Source organism: Eumetopias jubatus, unplaced genomic scaffold (assembly GCF_037043125.1).
Source record: "Eumetopias jubatus isolate StellerSeaLion01/CBP00866 unplaced genomic scaffold, mEumJub1_p1.0 scaffold_1, whole genome shotgun sequence".
Lineage (NCBI taxonomy): Eukaryota > Metazoa > Chordata > Mammalia > Carnivora > Otariidae > Eumetopias > Eumetopias jubatus.
Genome location: NW_028274807.1, coordinates 172,013,268 through 172,028,801, shown reverse-complemented (window position 1 = coordinate 172,028,801; position 15,534 = coordinate 172,013,268). Strand labels below are relative to the sequence as shown.

The 15,534-nt window shown below is 43.6% G+C and overlaps 1 protein-coding gene across 1 annotated transcript in view; it reads left to right on the top strand.

The window, feature by feature from the left end:
- ITPR1 (inositol 1,4,5-trisphosphate receptor type 1) overlaps positions 1-15,534 on the top strand; it is a 320,000-nt gene that overhangs the window by 18,726 nt on the left and 285,740 nt on the right. Inside the window, exon 4 of the mRNA XM_088027511.1 lies at positions 2,380-2,450. Coding sequence (XP_087883637.1) covers positions 2,380-2,450 — 71 coding nt within the window. The remainder of the gene's footprint in view (positions 1-2,379; positions 2,451-15,534) is intronic.

Here is a 15,534-nt window from a genome sequence, read left to right as displayed (position 1 = left end):
AAGTTTGACCTTTTTCCTTTTAATATCTTTGACATTTATGGAGCACCAGTTGTGAATGACAGTTTTTGTGGAACTTGGCATCTCACTCCCCAGCCACATTCCATTTGTATACATGGCGATTACCTCCCCAGTGGCCTTATTGACTCCTTGAGCTTCAGAACCTGAGTCGGACCTTGAAGAGCCTGTGTGCATGCACATGCAGTATCAGAGGTGTGCTTCTGAATCACGTGAGGAATGTGTTAAAAATAAAAGTTCTCAGGTCCCGTCCTGGAACACAGCTTTGATAGACCTGGGGATGATGGGGACCTGGTATCAGTATATTTTATAAACCAAGTCTGAGGAACATCACCCTCCTTGAGACTCCTTGAGACCAACTCTTTAATTTTACAGATTAAGGAACTGAGACCAGGAGGAATGAAATAACATAGTCATTGTCAAGCTGCTAGTAGGTAGCAAAGGGCCATCTACAATTCATTTGTCTTCTGGCCTAGACTGGGGCCCTTTCTCTTACCCCTTAACCCAGCCCTATATTGGATTCCAAGGCACTCTCCCACTTCATATACTATGTTAGATCTGGTAGCTTTACTATATTTACATCACAGGGGCTCCAGGTGAAGTTTTCTATGTACACATTCTGTTCTTGATTTTTCCATAAAAACTCAAGCCATTGACCACACTCTTCCTCTTCTTGATGGAGAGAGGTCTTGTGTCTTTTTTTTTTTTTTAAAGATTTTATTTATTTATTTGAGAGAGAGAGAGAATGAGAGCTAGAGAGCACGAGAGGGAAGAGGGTCAGAGGGAGAAGCAGACTCCCCGCTGAGCAGGGAGCCCGCTGTGGGACTCGATCCCGGGACTCCAGGATCATGACCTGAGCCGAAGGCAGTCGCTTAACCAACTGAGCCACCCAGGCGCCCCGAGAGGTCTTGTGTCTTAGACCCAGAGGCAGCAAGTTGCTGGTGGGCTACTCTGGCCGTTTTGATTCACCTACCATATAGATAACTGAGCACCTTGCTGGGCAGGAAAATGTACTAGCCGTGGGCATCTTTTGGGCCACAAAAGCAGGCACCTCTCTGCCCCTAGGAAGCTCTTAGCCTACTGCACCATTGTGCTTCATTCAGTGAGGTGAGGAGAGGCAGGGAATGCTGGCTCCAGGAAAGGCTCAGTAGGAGGGCCTTCGTGGAGAAGATGGGGGCCCTGAGTAAGTCTTGAAAGACAGGCCAGACTTTAGGAGGTGAAATGGAATTTTGGAGGAAGGGGCAGTAAGAGTAAAGGCAAACTATTTAATGGTGCCTTGCCTTTGGGATAAGGAGCAGCACAGACTAATGGAAGAAACCCCGGAAAACCATAGTATATTAGTTGTCAGCAAGTTCTGTGGTCACTTGGCAAATGACCAATACATGGTTTTAGGAACTTGGATAAGTCATTTAAACTTCTCAGCCTCTGGACACCTGGGTGGCTCAGTCAGTTAAGTGTCTGCCTTCAGCTGAGGTCATGATCCCAGGGTCCTAGGATCGAGTCCCACATCGGGCTCCTTGCCCGGCCAAGAGCCTGCTTCTCCCTCTGCCTGCTGCTCCCCCTGCTTGTGCTCTCTCTCTCTCTGACAAATGAATAAATAAAATCTTAAAAAAAAAATAAACTTCTCAGCCTCAATTTCCTCATCTGTTCAAAAAACACATTATTTTAAATCTGTTCTTCTAAAAGAATTGTACACGTTAGTTTGATCAGTCTACACTTCTAAATACTGGGTCTGTATATAAGTTGGGGCTGGTTATTTATTTATAACTTTTTGCACTTTCCCCACCTCCATTTCGATTTCCAGTAATTCCATATGATTCTCTCTGCCGGCAGCTTCTCAGATGGCCTCAGGCACAGTTCCTGGCTGTGTTTTGTTCTTCTTTCTCTTATAGCCCTTAGGGTATATTCTCTTTATTAATTTGCTTTTGTGGCTCTTGCACTATCCTTGAGCTCCCTCAGGGCGGGGCCTGGTTCATATTCATCCTCACACTGCAGGGCCCAGCACTGTGCCTGGCACCAAATGGACCCCTCAGCTACCATGAGCTGAATGCGTTCATCCCTTGCTACGCCTCCCAACTTCAACATTTTTGCATGTTTTGCTCAAATCCATCATGGATGTGGTTAAGGGAAAAGAGCCACAGAAAACAGTAGGTTAATATGTGCATTGCAGAAGCAGAACCTGGGCTTTTGGATTAGGTTTAGCTCCCTGCATGGGAAACCTGTAGTGTAAACAGCCCCCCGGTAGGAAAACATGGTCATCTAAGTTTTGTACAGGAACAGCATTGAATGTTCAATTTTTGCAGAGTGCTTAGGTTTTGTTTCCTTAAACTTGGCTTGATACAGCATTTATCCTTGTCTTCACAGCCTGGTTGATGATCGTTGCGTTGTACAGCCAGAAGCCGGGGACCTTAATAATCCACCCAAGAAATTCAGAGGTAAGTTGATGACCTTGGAGTGGGCACCTCCCTCATTTGAAAATTCATCAGATGTGTTGCTGTGTGTGTGTGTGTGTGTGTGTGTGTGTTTAATAAGCAATTGTAGGTTTGTTTACTTGTAGTTTTTAAAGTATGATTTCAATTCCAAGCTTTGTGACCTTTTGAAAATGTATAAATAAGTTCAGTGTCAAGATTGGAATGGCTTTTATTAGAGCCTTCTTTTGTATATTGCACACATGTTGATCAGTGCAAATTCAGCTTAAAGCCTTACACTTGTGCAACTATGTCTTAAACAAATAGGATTTATGGATCTCGTCACAAGGAACATGTGTTATTGCAGCGGATCTCACTTTGCCTTTGGGGGCTCTGGTATTCTTAGATGCTTCAACCTGGAGGGAGAAGGTGTCGGTTATTGCCCTTAGTTTTTGTTAAAAGACCTATGCAGGATAGCCTTCCTACCAGTAGCTTCCCACTACTGGCTTTCTTTTTAGGCCTCTTATATTTGGTATCTTCCTCTGAAGGTAGCTTTAGTTTATTCCAGAAGGTGCTTAAAATATAGTTGGGATGTTAAGATGTTAAACAATTTGTTTTTCTTCTTTGCTTTTGTGGTTCATAGTTCTCAACTCCAGCTGCATAGGAGAATTACCTGAGAGAGATTTAAAATTAAACACATACTCAGGGCCCCACTCCAGACCAATCAAATGAATCTCTCAAGGTATGGGCCTGGGCACTGGCATTTGTTTTTTAAGCTTGCCAAGTGATTTTTTTTTTTTTTTTTAATATTGAGTTGGGGTTGAGAACCCATTAGGTTAGTATTTGACTCATGGCCTCAGTCCCAACGGGCTCAAAACTTGCCATTTTTAGGTTACATCATTTGAGTGAAAAGTTCTTACTATTAGTTGATGTAGAAACTGTTTGACTTTTTTGGATAAAAGCTAAAGGAATTAGAATAAAATAGAAGGCAGACGTTCAGATGGAGAGAAGCCATTTAGAAGATGTTTGGTGTTGAACTGCATCCAGTTGGCATGAGACTATCAAGAGAATATTTTCACCTGGGAGGTGGTGAGGGGGACTGTTGAAGAAGAAAAGTGTTGCCGTAAGCCCTGTGCCACAGGATCCTGAGCAGCTGTGGCCTCTGCGACCTTTTCTTTCCTATCCTTCCTCCGTGGCTTTTTCCAGAACGGAATCCTGAATGCAGCAGAAATCAAAGATTTGATCTAATAATCATAATCCAGGCAGTTACTTACAGAATTAATTCTCTACACTGAATGATAAAATATGCCTCAGTTTATCTTTTTAACAGGGCCAAGATCAGTAGACTCTGTGCCAGGCGCTGTGCTAAGGGTTCTGCGTACATTTTTAGCTCATGGGTTCGTCTGTCCACCCTGTGAGGGGATTGAAGTCCTCAAAGGTTGAGGTTAAGTGTCTTGTCTGAGGTCACACAGCTGGTGGTGGATGGAGTAGGAGCTGTAGGTCTCAACTTTGGCTAACATCACCTGGGGGACTTGGAAAAATACTGATGTTGAAGTTCCAACCTCAAGGATGGTCATTTAATTTGGCATTGATGGTTTCCTTTCTTTTTTTTTTTTTTTTTAAAGCTTCCCAGGTGATTTTCCTGTATGGCCAAGGTTAAGCACCACTGCTAATAGAGCCTGGGCTATAAACTCCTGGCTTTATTACTTGGGGGTGAGCTGGTTGGAGTGTGGCTTATGCAGCTGGAGCCAAGTGGAAGGTGCTCATTGCTTGGATTCAATGTGAGCTTTTATCCCATTCTGCTCACAGGCTTGCTAGCTGTGAAAGGAACCTGGGAAAGATGTTCATGCCCTGTACAAAGTGAGCTAGTGGTTATTTGAATACAGGGTTTAGAATGTTAAAATAAATAGGACCATAGCCAGGGGAAGTCAGAAGACATACATATTTTCCTGGCACTAGGGTCAAAGTGCCTGGTGCTTCGATAGATATCTGGTAGCTGATTGAAGGGACTGTTTTTGAGATAAAAGTGACAGTCTGATAGAGGCCATTTGGAAAGAACCAAACTTTGTTTATGGCCCAGCCTGGTTCTATAGGTGATCACATGACAGTGACCTGATATATGTTGACTGCTTTTCCTCATAAATTAAAAATAAAGGTTTCTAGGTTGGGAGGTGCTTTGCACTTCTGGGAAAATCTGTTCCAAACAAGCCCTGCTGCAGGCTTTGCAAATGTAGGTCAGGACTGCCTAGATTCCTCATGCTGCACCCAAGGCCCTTGGCATGCAGGTGAGGGGCCCAGGCAGAGGGCCTCGGAGATCTCCCCCTTGGAATTTGGGCAATGAGGATTTAAACACTTTCCAAAGCAGCCCTTCAGTTCTAGTACAGCATTCTTTGAAAAAAAAAATTTTTTTTTCTTTTTTTTCCTAAAATGAAGAAACCGATTTCTCTTTTGGAAGTGATTATTGCCTTTCCAAATACAAGTGTATTTTGAAGTTGAAGTAATTTTGATATTTAGAAATTGTGCATAGGGCAGTTGGACAATTTGGAGGCGTTTCTAGTCCATTTCCTTGCCGTGCCATTACACCCTGGAGTTTAACAAACACATATGGAAAAGTGAGATGCTGGCAAGCAGCCGGCTAGGATGATGGAGTCTTTATCTGAGCAATCAGCAGAGCTAGTCATTTGGATTTGTTGTTGCTTCCATTGTTTCCTTGCCAACTTATTTCCTATATTGAGAACCATCATAACCTGTTCTTAAGTAAATGGAAACCAAAGGCCTATTTATGTAATGCTCATAGGGAGCTATGCTTCTGACTTGGGGTTTTTTAATTTTGTGAGCTCCTCTTGAAACCTTCCACCCTTGTGGTGAATAGCATAGGCCCTAGGATCAGGCTTTCTGGGTTCAAATCCAAGTTCTTAGCTGTGTGACCCTGGACAAATTGCTTAACCTCTATGAAGCTTGGTTTTCTCATCTGTAAAATGGGAGGTGATATTAGTCACTACCTCATAAGGTTACTGGGAAGATGAAATGTGTTTCAAATTCAGTACTGAGGGAGCCTGGCCTTTGGTTCAGGGCCCAGTAAGCCTTAGTTAGTCCTATCTTTTCATTCCCAGTACTTAGCACAGAGGCTCGCACTCCTAAATGGTGGCAGAAGGGAATCCTATACACGAATCCTTTAATGACATGAGAATAGTGTTCCTCATTTTTGTGTCTAAATGCTTTTGTGAGTAGGGGTGTGCATGGGGACCCAATGGCCTGGATTTGAGTCCTGGTGTTCCCATATACAAACTAAGTGGCCTTGATAGATTAATTTTTCTGGGCTTGTTTCCTTACCTATAAAATGGGTGGGAGGGAAGAATTCCTTCCCTGTAAAGGTAATAGGATTGAAGATGATATGGCCAAAGAACCAAATAGAGTACGTGGTTGGTACACAAGATCTGGTCAGTAACTGGTAGCTGTTACTTTCCCCAGTAGATGCAAAAGAGTTAAAATCTTGAACATGCTTCTTTCTGATGGGTAAAAGTACATTACCGAGTGAATTGTTGTTGTTGTTGTTGTTGTTGTTTTTTTTTTTGGTAATTCCCTTGAATGTATCTTCTGCCCCAGACTTCATCTATAGGAAGGAAAGACTGGGTGCCTATCTGGTTCACTTAAGCCGAGACCTCCTTCATTGTCTACATGAATTTTGGTCAATGGCCCCTGTCCTCTAGGTGATGAGAAGAGCAGCGATGTAGACGAATTCAGTCACTTTAGTCCTTTAGCTAATGTGGTACCATTTGGAAGCACCAGTGTCCATGGCAGGTAAGACAGAATCTCTCTTCTCCCTGATTTGTGCTGGCTTTGCTCGTAATCTTGAAAGAAAAAGGAGGAGAGAGATCAGATTGAAACCAGCAATAGAAACTTTGTGGTTATGGAATTCTTTCTCTAGGTGACATTTTCCTTTTCCACCCCCAGCTGTCCCTTCCCCCTTCTAAATATAACGGCGTCTTCTATAAAGAAAAGAAGGAAATTAACTACCAGTCTTGCTTTGATCCCAGAACCTTTACTGTTTTAAATGTGACTTCCAGGGGTGTTGGAGGAGAAACAAGGCCTGGGGCTCTCGGGAAATAAGATAGGCATTGGTGTTGAACATGCCATTTATTGGGTAATCTGCTTTTTCAGATTGGGGCAATGGTCAAGTTCTTACCCGCAAAACTTCATCTTCTCCATTTAGTTCAGGAGGTCAATCTTGCCCCCAGTGTTTTTTTTGTTGTTGTTGTTGTTGTTGTTGTTGTTGTTATCTTGGGCAGATGCTACCATATCAATGTGAGCAAAGAGTGAGAAGTTTTTAGCCTTGCAGGAACCCCTTAGTTTTCAGAAGAAAAGTTGTTTGCAAGGAAATTCAGCTTAATGTAGGGAGAAGTTTGGGCAGGGAAAGGTGAGAAGAAAGGACGCATTCTGAGATCATTCCATGGTTTATATGAATTGGGGCAGAGGTCAGAGATCAGGCCGAGAGTGTGGATGTTCTAGGTAAGTATTTTCCTTGTCTTGTGTCTCTCTCTTCCGCCAGTCAAGTTGCTTTCAAGCAAAATAACCCGCTCAGCTAATGTGTTGTGAAAATGGGTGTTCAGCTCAGGGGACACTGAAGCCCTGCTGTGCCCCAGCTGTTGGCCTTGCTATGAGGGGACAAGATGAGTTACATAGTCCCCCTTGCTTTCAGGAGTCTTAGGGTTTTATGGAGAAACAGACCCACATTATAAATAATAGTAGCCAACATGAATAGAGCATTTACTTTGTGCTGAACACTTCCCATGGATTATCTCTTTTAATCCATGTAACCTACCCATGAGGTATAGCTACTGATGTTTCCGTTATGCAGATGAGGAAATGAGTATTCTAAGAAATTGAGTAACTTGCCCATAGTTAGTGGAATGTCACCTAGAATGATTATCATTCATTCCCCAGACATTATCAGACACCTCCCGTGTGTCAGCTCTTTATAGTCGAGGGAGGAAAGGTACATTCTCATGGAAGTCAATGCCAGTGCACACTTAACATCTTTAAGGAACTTGTTTAGAGTAAATTGTTGTTCACACTGCAGCTGTTTATATGCAAGTAGAGGCAAAGCACATGAAATATCTTTGAACAAAGTGTAAAATTGCCCCTCCAGTCTATAGTTTGCTGGGGCAAAGTGGATGATGATGCTTCTCATGTTCATTCTCTGGTTTAGCTCTGCAGCACCTCCTCAGCCCAGGGTGCCTGATGCCATTTTGGCTGATAAGTGTTGAGCATCTGGCTCAGTGTCTTATGACATGTGAGACAGTGAGGCCAGAACCCTCTTCCAAAGGCCCGGGCACAGTGCTTTTACTCCTCTGTGCCCTGTGGGCCCTTTTCCACACAAAGCACAAGGGTTTCTTCAAGCTGTGAACCCTGTCACCTCCAGTCTCTAAATGAAACTGGGCCAAGTTACTACTTTTCTTCTATCTGCTGAAGCTCTTAACTTGGATTTAGGACCATTTGAATGAGGAAGAAAGCCAAATGGGAAGGTGAAAGCACTGGATCCTTTCGACTTAATGCGTTTTTAACTACCACCAGGACAGTCTGTGGGATATGCAGCATGTTACCTACAACTTGAGTCCTGTTTGTAGTGGGAATGAAGGTCTGGGCTGGTATAACCCCGTCTCTGGGTATCTCCAAGTTGACTGGCAACTCCTGATTGCTCAGCAAGTGTCCCGCTTAAAACAATGACAGCCTGGAATCACAGTCTTGGGATGATCCTGGGAAGAAGAGTATGTTGCTTGGCTACAACAAACCACTCTTGGACCTAAAGCCCTTGTGCCCTTGTCACTTTTACTGTGATTTTCCTCAGTCCCAGAGGGCTTGCTCTACGTCAGCCCACCTATTAGGGGGCTTGTGGACTGACTTAGGACGTCTTGGTTGAGAGAAAGACGTTTCGCATCTCAGGCAAGCTCTTGCACCCCCCCCCCCCAGCAGCTTTGAAAGGGGCCTCAAATAAGAATGGCATTTTTCATGGTTGGGGGGATAAGAAGTATTTGAGTACCTGCGGTCTACTTACCTGATCATTGTCTTGCTTGTGTTTCAGTTGAGGTAGGCAGTGGTTCTTAGCCCATGTGGGAAAACTGCTAAGGCTGGGGTAAAGAGCACCATCTGACCTGAGAGCCACTGTCCAGCCCAGTTTCTGCGGACAGCTGCTGTGATACCTTGGGGGAGTCATGCCATCTCTCCAGGCCTCAGTTTCCCTATCTGTTAAGTGGAATATAGGCGAAGTAACTTCCAAGATCTCTTCCAGCTTGAAGCTTTGTGACCAGTGCCAGAAACAGGCCAGTTAACATTTCACAAGAAGGCATTGATGTTCAGGAGTCTTGTGCTGTCCTTGTGCTTATTTCTTTGGGGTTGCAGATCTTCTCAGTTGCCGGTCAAGATAAGACAAATGGATGGAAACAGCCAGGCCTTACTCTGGGGCCAGATGGGGACACAGCCAGGTCTTGGGTTGCAAAGTTCTTTGGACTAGGGTGACCATAACAAACTCACTGGTTTAGCTTTCAAACCACCCTCCTTTGCTGCACATTGTCTTTATTGTTGCTAGGCAACATTCTTTCTTTTTTTTTTTCTTTTGGCAACCCATCGAAGGAATGAGCCCATATCTTAGTTTTAAGTACCCACATGCAAAGGGGAGGACCTAACTTAAAATTTGTTTGTTCTTTTGATTCTAATCCATGACTGGCCTCTCACAGTGGGGGTAAAGGAGTTAGTTTCTGCTTGTCTTGTTAAATAAGGCAGAAAAATCCGTCTGTTTTAGGTGCTTGTTAAGGATACGCTTTGAGGCATATTGAAGGTTTTATGTGTGCATGCGCATGCGTGCAGTTGCTTTGTAGAAAGTCTCTTTTAACTTTGTGTTCACAAAATCAATTCAGATTTAATAAAAAGATTAGTAGGTTTTTTATAATCGTCATTTCAGATTTACCAGCTTATCTCAATCTTGCACCAACAGACTCCATTTAAAGGGAAGAACACTGTAATTTAAATCCATTCCCAGGCAACATAGAATGCTCACAGTGTGTCACACATTCACTGGGCTGATGCCTGCTGCTTGATTATGCTGGAGTCCCACACACTGCCGCATGTGTCCCTCACTGGATTTCTGCCTACTTGCTCGAAGCTTTGAGATGCATCTCTGAAGGCTCTGGGCATCCTACACACATGGGCACAAGAGAGCTTCTGCTTACTTGGATGCCTTGGGTAGCTTCCTTTGTGAATATCAGAGCCACCCATGGAAGTTAGGTCCCAGACCCCTGTTCTGTAATTCATTTACCAGTGATAATCATTTGCTAATGGAGAACAGTTTTCAGCTTCAATGCCTAAAATACTTCCAGTGCAATGGGTACTTTTACTTTGTCATCTAATTGAGTCTCAGTATTGCTGTCGTGGCTTCCTCCATTGGGATGGCAAGCAAGTGTAATGGGGTCATATTATCAGACTGTTCTGTGGTTCTCTGGAAAGGAGAACACTGGTTGATTAAAGACTTTTTCTTTAGGCAAAGGCTTTTATAATCCTGTCTTCAGAACATTGATGAAGATATGTGGTGAATCACTTGAGCTTAAGATAACTTTCATTTTTTTTTGATGGGTATGGAAATTAGATTTAATCTCCTGGGGTCCAAGAGCAATTCTGTGTCAAAATTGGGATTGGGACACAGCCTGGGTTTCCACACGCCCTGTCTTTTAGGCTAGATAGCTGTGTTTGGGCCATAGATTAAAAAAGTAGTATTATTTATTATTTGCCCATTACCTTGTGTTTTCTGTTTTCTATAAATAATAGTGAATATCTTATATAGTGCATATGTACATCAAGTAATCTGTTTAATTTGTATAGTTACCTTTGTATACATTAATGTGTTTAACCCCATAAGACAGCCATAGTTAACCTCCTTCTATAGATAAGGGATCTGAAGCCCAAAATGTTGAATATTTGATGCAGGATTACATAAATAGAAATGGTAGAGCCAGGCTTTGAACCCAGATAGTCTGATATCAGAAAACCTCCTAATACCTACTAAAACTGCTTTTATTTATTTATTTATTTATTTATTTAAAATATTTTTATTTATTTATTTATTTGACAGAGGGAGAGAGCACAAGCAGGGGGGACAGCAGAGGGAGAGGGAGAAGCAGGCTCTCCGCTGAGCAGGGAGCCCAATGTGGGGCTCTATCCCAGGACCCTGGGATAATCACCTGAGCCAAAGGCAGACGCTTAACGATTGAGCCACCCAGGCGCCCCTAAAACTGCTTTTAGAAGGGGACTGGTCTTCACCTATTCCTTCACTAGGTTGCTGATTTCTTACTCCATTTCCTCGTTTACTACCCCAAAATAAGTCCTTCTGAGATGCACTGACATGGGAGTGAATATCTATATACTAGAGGCATGAACTGCCTGCCTGCTTACCAACCTGGAGTATGGTGTTTACACAGCTGTTTGCTATTTTTGTCTCCATAGCTAGATTTGGGGGCACCTGAAGGGACCAGATCTTACCCTGCACTCTTGGCCCAGGGCCTGGTGTAATGTTGGTCCTTAGTTAAAAGCTGATTGGGAAGGAATTCATGTTTTTTCTGTAAAGGTTTTCAGTTTGCCCATTGCTGCTAGTGTTTCTGCTGGTGACCTTTTATGTCAACAACTGACTTTTTAACATGGATGCTGTTTTATTGTCTCTTTCCACATTACCCAAGTCTGGCACTTCTGAAAAGATTTCTTATAGTTGATTTGTCTTCTCCCTGGAATAGTGGACTGGACTTGTCCTCTGAGTGTGCCTTCTCTTTAACTCCCATTGTTGGATCTCTCTTCTCTCTCCGATGCCTATAGTTTTGAGATTCCTTGTCTTCATTAAATTCATGATCATGAAAAACATATCTTGGTTAAAGACCTTCTCTTTGGTGCCTAGCCTCCTGGTAGGCCCATGGCATGCTTTTGCTTTTGACTGTTGGAGCATCCCTGTGGTGTGGCTGGTGGTATTATCCCCATTTATATTATTATTATCCCCATTACAGCTGGGGACCCCGAACCCAGAAAGGGTCAGTCACCAAGCTAGACTCAGAATTTGAACCCACATCTGGAGGGCTGCAGAGTCTCCAGGGAACCACTCTAGTAGATGAATAGAGCTGCGCTGCTTAGGAAACATTTGGGGTCTCTTACCAAGTCCTGGGTTCCACATTTAAGGGGCATATTGCTCAGTGGGAATAAAACTCAAGGAGGGGTAACCAGGAGGATGGATCACAAAACGATTGCATTCAAGTTGTATGAGGAGTGATGGAGAGAACTTAAAAGACATTTTAGGCCAGCTGGAACATTTCTCACTTAAGTTCCTTCACTAGCCTCCTTGCTGGTTTCTGCATTTCCCTCTTTGCCTCCTTTGTGTGCCTAAGTGTGGGCCCCCTCTCTGACCCACCATTCACTGCAGCCACAGGAATCAATGCAGATCTGATGATGTCACTGGCTGGGTGGAGCCCCGGGCTGTTCCCTAGTTGTGCTTAGGATACACGACATACTTCCAGGGTTCACAGGACCCTGCATGAGTCACTCTGCTTACCTCTCGGCCTCATCTGCAGTCCCACGCCACGTCCTGTGGTCCCACCAGACTGATTGATTTCTTCCTGGCAGTCACTGTGCTTGCTCTACACTCTGGGCCTTTGCGTGCCCTTTTTCTTCTTGCTGAAGTGATCTCCCCCTCTCTGTCGTTCTTTCTGGGACCCCTGGTCTCCCTGATTGTCTACCCATCCTTCAAACCTCAAACATCCCCTCTGGACTATCTTCGCCAACCCCTTGTGTGCAGATAAGCTGTTCCTCCTTTTCAAAGACTGAAACCAGACTGCTTGGGTTTGACTCTTTTGGCTCTGCATTTTGCTGGTCATGTCACCGTGGACCCATTACTTAGCCTCTCAGTACCTCTATTTCTTCGTCTTGAAAATGGGGATATGACTGTATGTGCCTCACAGTGTTTTTGTGAGGACCAAAGGAGCTAATCTGGGTGAAGTACTTAAAGGAGCTCCTGGCCCCTATTACCTGCTATGAAACTGTTTGCTCTTATGGCTGGTTTATGACCTTACTCTTACCCAACTCAGCTAACTGTGAGGTCAGAAACCAGGCCTGTCTCCCCTAAGGCTTAGCACAGGTCCTGGATTATAGTAGGCTCTTAGGTATTTGTAGAATGAATGAACAGCGCCCTCTAAGGCATTGCTTCTGAAACGAATGTGTATAGAACCCACCTGGGGATCTTGTTAAAAACGGAGATTCCCATTCTGTAGGTCGAGTGAGGCCTGAGATTCTGGTGTTTCTGACAAGCTGCCATACTCTTGTAAGGCTCTAAGGACCAGCTGTCAGTCTTCCCTTACTTTAGGGCTGTCATATGGAAGATGGAGGTCCTGAGCCCAGAACAATGGAGAATTAGGGTCAGCAGATAAAAGTGACCGGAGGCAGAGTTTCAGATTTAAGGAACTTGATTCTAAGTGCCAAGCTATTGCTCAGAGAAGAGGCCTGCTTCAACTAATTGAGTTTCCTCTCATTCAAAGGAGACTAACCATTTGTCAGGGATTTTGAAGAGGGAATTTCAGCTTGGGGACAGAGGTTAGGTAGACGATCCCATTTAACCATAAGTGTCTTTTTTCCCACCAAAGGACCCAGCTGTTTCTTCTGTTTTTGCTCTCTGTGGAAGCCTTGTGGTTGGGGGCATTGGGTCAGCAAACAGCTGGGGAGAGAACAGATACACGCTCCAAATGAGAACCTCTCAGGGATCCAAATGTGTTCAGTCTAACCAATAGAGAACACTGCAAAGTAGTGGAAGGATGGAATTATTGAATATTGGAAAAGGTGAATGAATATAAAAAAACCCTGAGTCAAGCTCCTGTTGAGTCTAGTTTTGATGAGCATGTTAGGTATACTGGGGAGGCCATGGAGCATGGGGGTTAAGAGGGTTGGCTTTGGAATCAGATGTGCAGTCAGGTACCTACACCCTACTCCTTAATTAGCTGTGTGACCATGGGCAAATTACTTAATCTCTCTAAACCTTATTTCTCCAATTGGTAACTATGCTTAATAATAGTATGGAACTGATTGGATTGTTTTAGGGTGAGGTGGTGCACAGTTAGCCACACGCTGAGCACAAGCTAAGCAGTCAGTAAGTAGTAATTGAGGAGCTGTCATGAGTAAATCTGCAATTAGCAGCTCTCAGCAGCAGCTTCTCTTAGGAAGATCAAACACAGCCCTTGCCGTCTTGTATAACACTGATGTCTGTTGTAATATTTCGGTATGGGGATTACACAAAGGTATCCATAGCCACACTTTATAACCTTTCTGAATGTCTTAGATTTTATGGAGTGCGCCTCATAATCAAGAGGGAGCTCTAGAGCTTGTGGCTTTTTGAAGAGAAGCCATCAGGCCTTTTTTTCTATGTGCACAAGGCTTGATCAGAGCCTCTGTTACTGATGGAGCATTTGCTCCAGATGGTAATCCTGCCTTATGTATAAAATTACAAGCCTAGCTGGGACAGGAAGTTGTGTTTATCTTAACCCAAGCAGCAGGCATTCCAGCCACTCTTGACAGACAGGAGGAAGATATTGCCAATCTGCTGTTTTCCTGAAAACCCTGCACCCCCACCCCCTGTGTGTTTGTTTTAAGTTTGGAGGGAGGGGTTCTTGCCAGTCAGTCTACAGAGGGACATTCTCCCTGGCTTTGAGGACAGTTGAACTCCAAAGAGAAGGGATGTCCACTGGCTGTTTTCTTGGTCATATCAGCCAATGCAGAGGCACCTCTCTCCAAGGCGAGAGGCCAGCATGGCTCCACTTGAAGGCAAAAATTGTGCTTGTGTCCATGGGCACTGGTTTGGGGAGATAAGTGGAGAGTGGCTGCAGGTATGGGGAGAAGAATTTGTCCCTTCAAAGAGTCCATCGTTTTTCTTTTATACAGCAATAGCTGGAGGTCCGTGCAGGAAAAACTCCAATTTGAGCAGTTGTAATAATTGAGAAAATGAATTGGGCAATTATTCCTCTTTTTGAAATTTTAAAAGTTCCTTTTTTTTCATCTGGTATTTTTCCGGGTACATTTGAGTTCCAATTTGGGTACTTCTGAAATGTCTTGATGTTTTGTGCTGCTAAAATTATATGTGTCTAAAAATGTTATCAGTGATGACACTTCTATATAAGCTCACTTGGACTTATGCTAGAAAATTTCTTTGACTGAGGTCCTCCCCCCCCCTCCCCCCTGCCCAAATCATTCCCAGGAACATAGCATGTCAGGTAGAACCAGGAAATAGAATAATCCAGCCCAGGTCTAGCCATCTAGTGGAGGCCTACTCTTGAGAACTTTGCTTCAGTTTTGTCGACAAAGAATACTGGGGTTTTGTTGCCATAGTTTCAGTGAAAAATTTGACCTTAGCTACAATAACATACAGTTAGAAAGAACTAGCTAATCGGTTTTCTAAAATTAGTGTTCTCTAGTACATAAACCAGTAGGAACAGAGTATTTAATTAAATATTATACAAGGATATAAAAGCCCAAGGGAATGCAGTCCCTTGATCTGGGCAGGGGGAGGGAGGAAACCCCTAATCGTCCTTTACTGCTCTCTTGTAAGCTAGAAGAACTTTTCCTTTTTTCTTCTTTTTTTTTTTTTTATGTTAGCTTTGACTTTATTTTCAGATCTGTCAGGGACGAATATATAAAGCTTGTTGAAAGTGCAAAACAGAACATTCAACATTATTTCCAGTTGTCCCCTACAGGGTACAGACTAACAAGGCAAGATGGGAAAATGATGTTGGCCGGGACGCTGACAAGGATACTTGTTGGTGATCTCGTAGCGAGCTTGGTGAGAAGGAGAGGCATTTGAAAGTTATTTCCTGTCTGAAATCTGGGTCTTTTTGAACATATAGGTTCTAGATTCTTGTCCCTCTGAACGCTTAATGTGTGAATAAGGAAAAACGCCTCCTTTTTGGCCCCTTATCCCGAGTTCTGAGTACAATTATGTTCTCCTTCCTTCAACCCCATGGGTCCATCAAGTCACTGAGCACTGATTTAGCTCCCAAGCAATGATCTGCATGTAGATTATATAAAATTTGGCTTCTTCTCACCT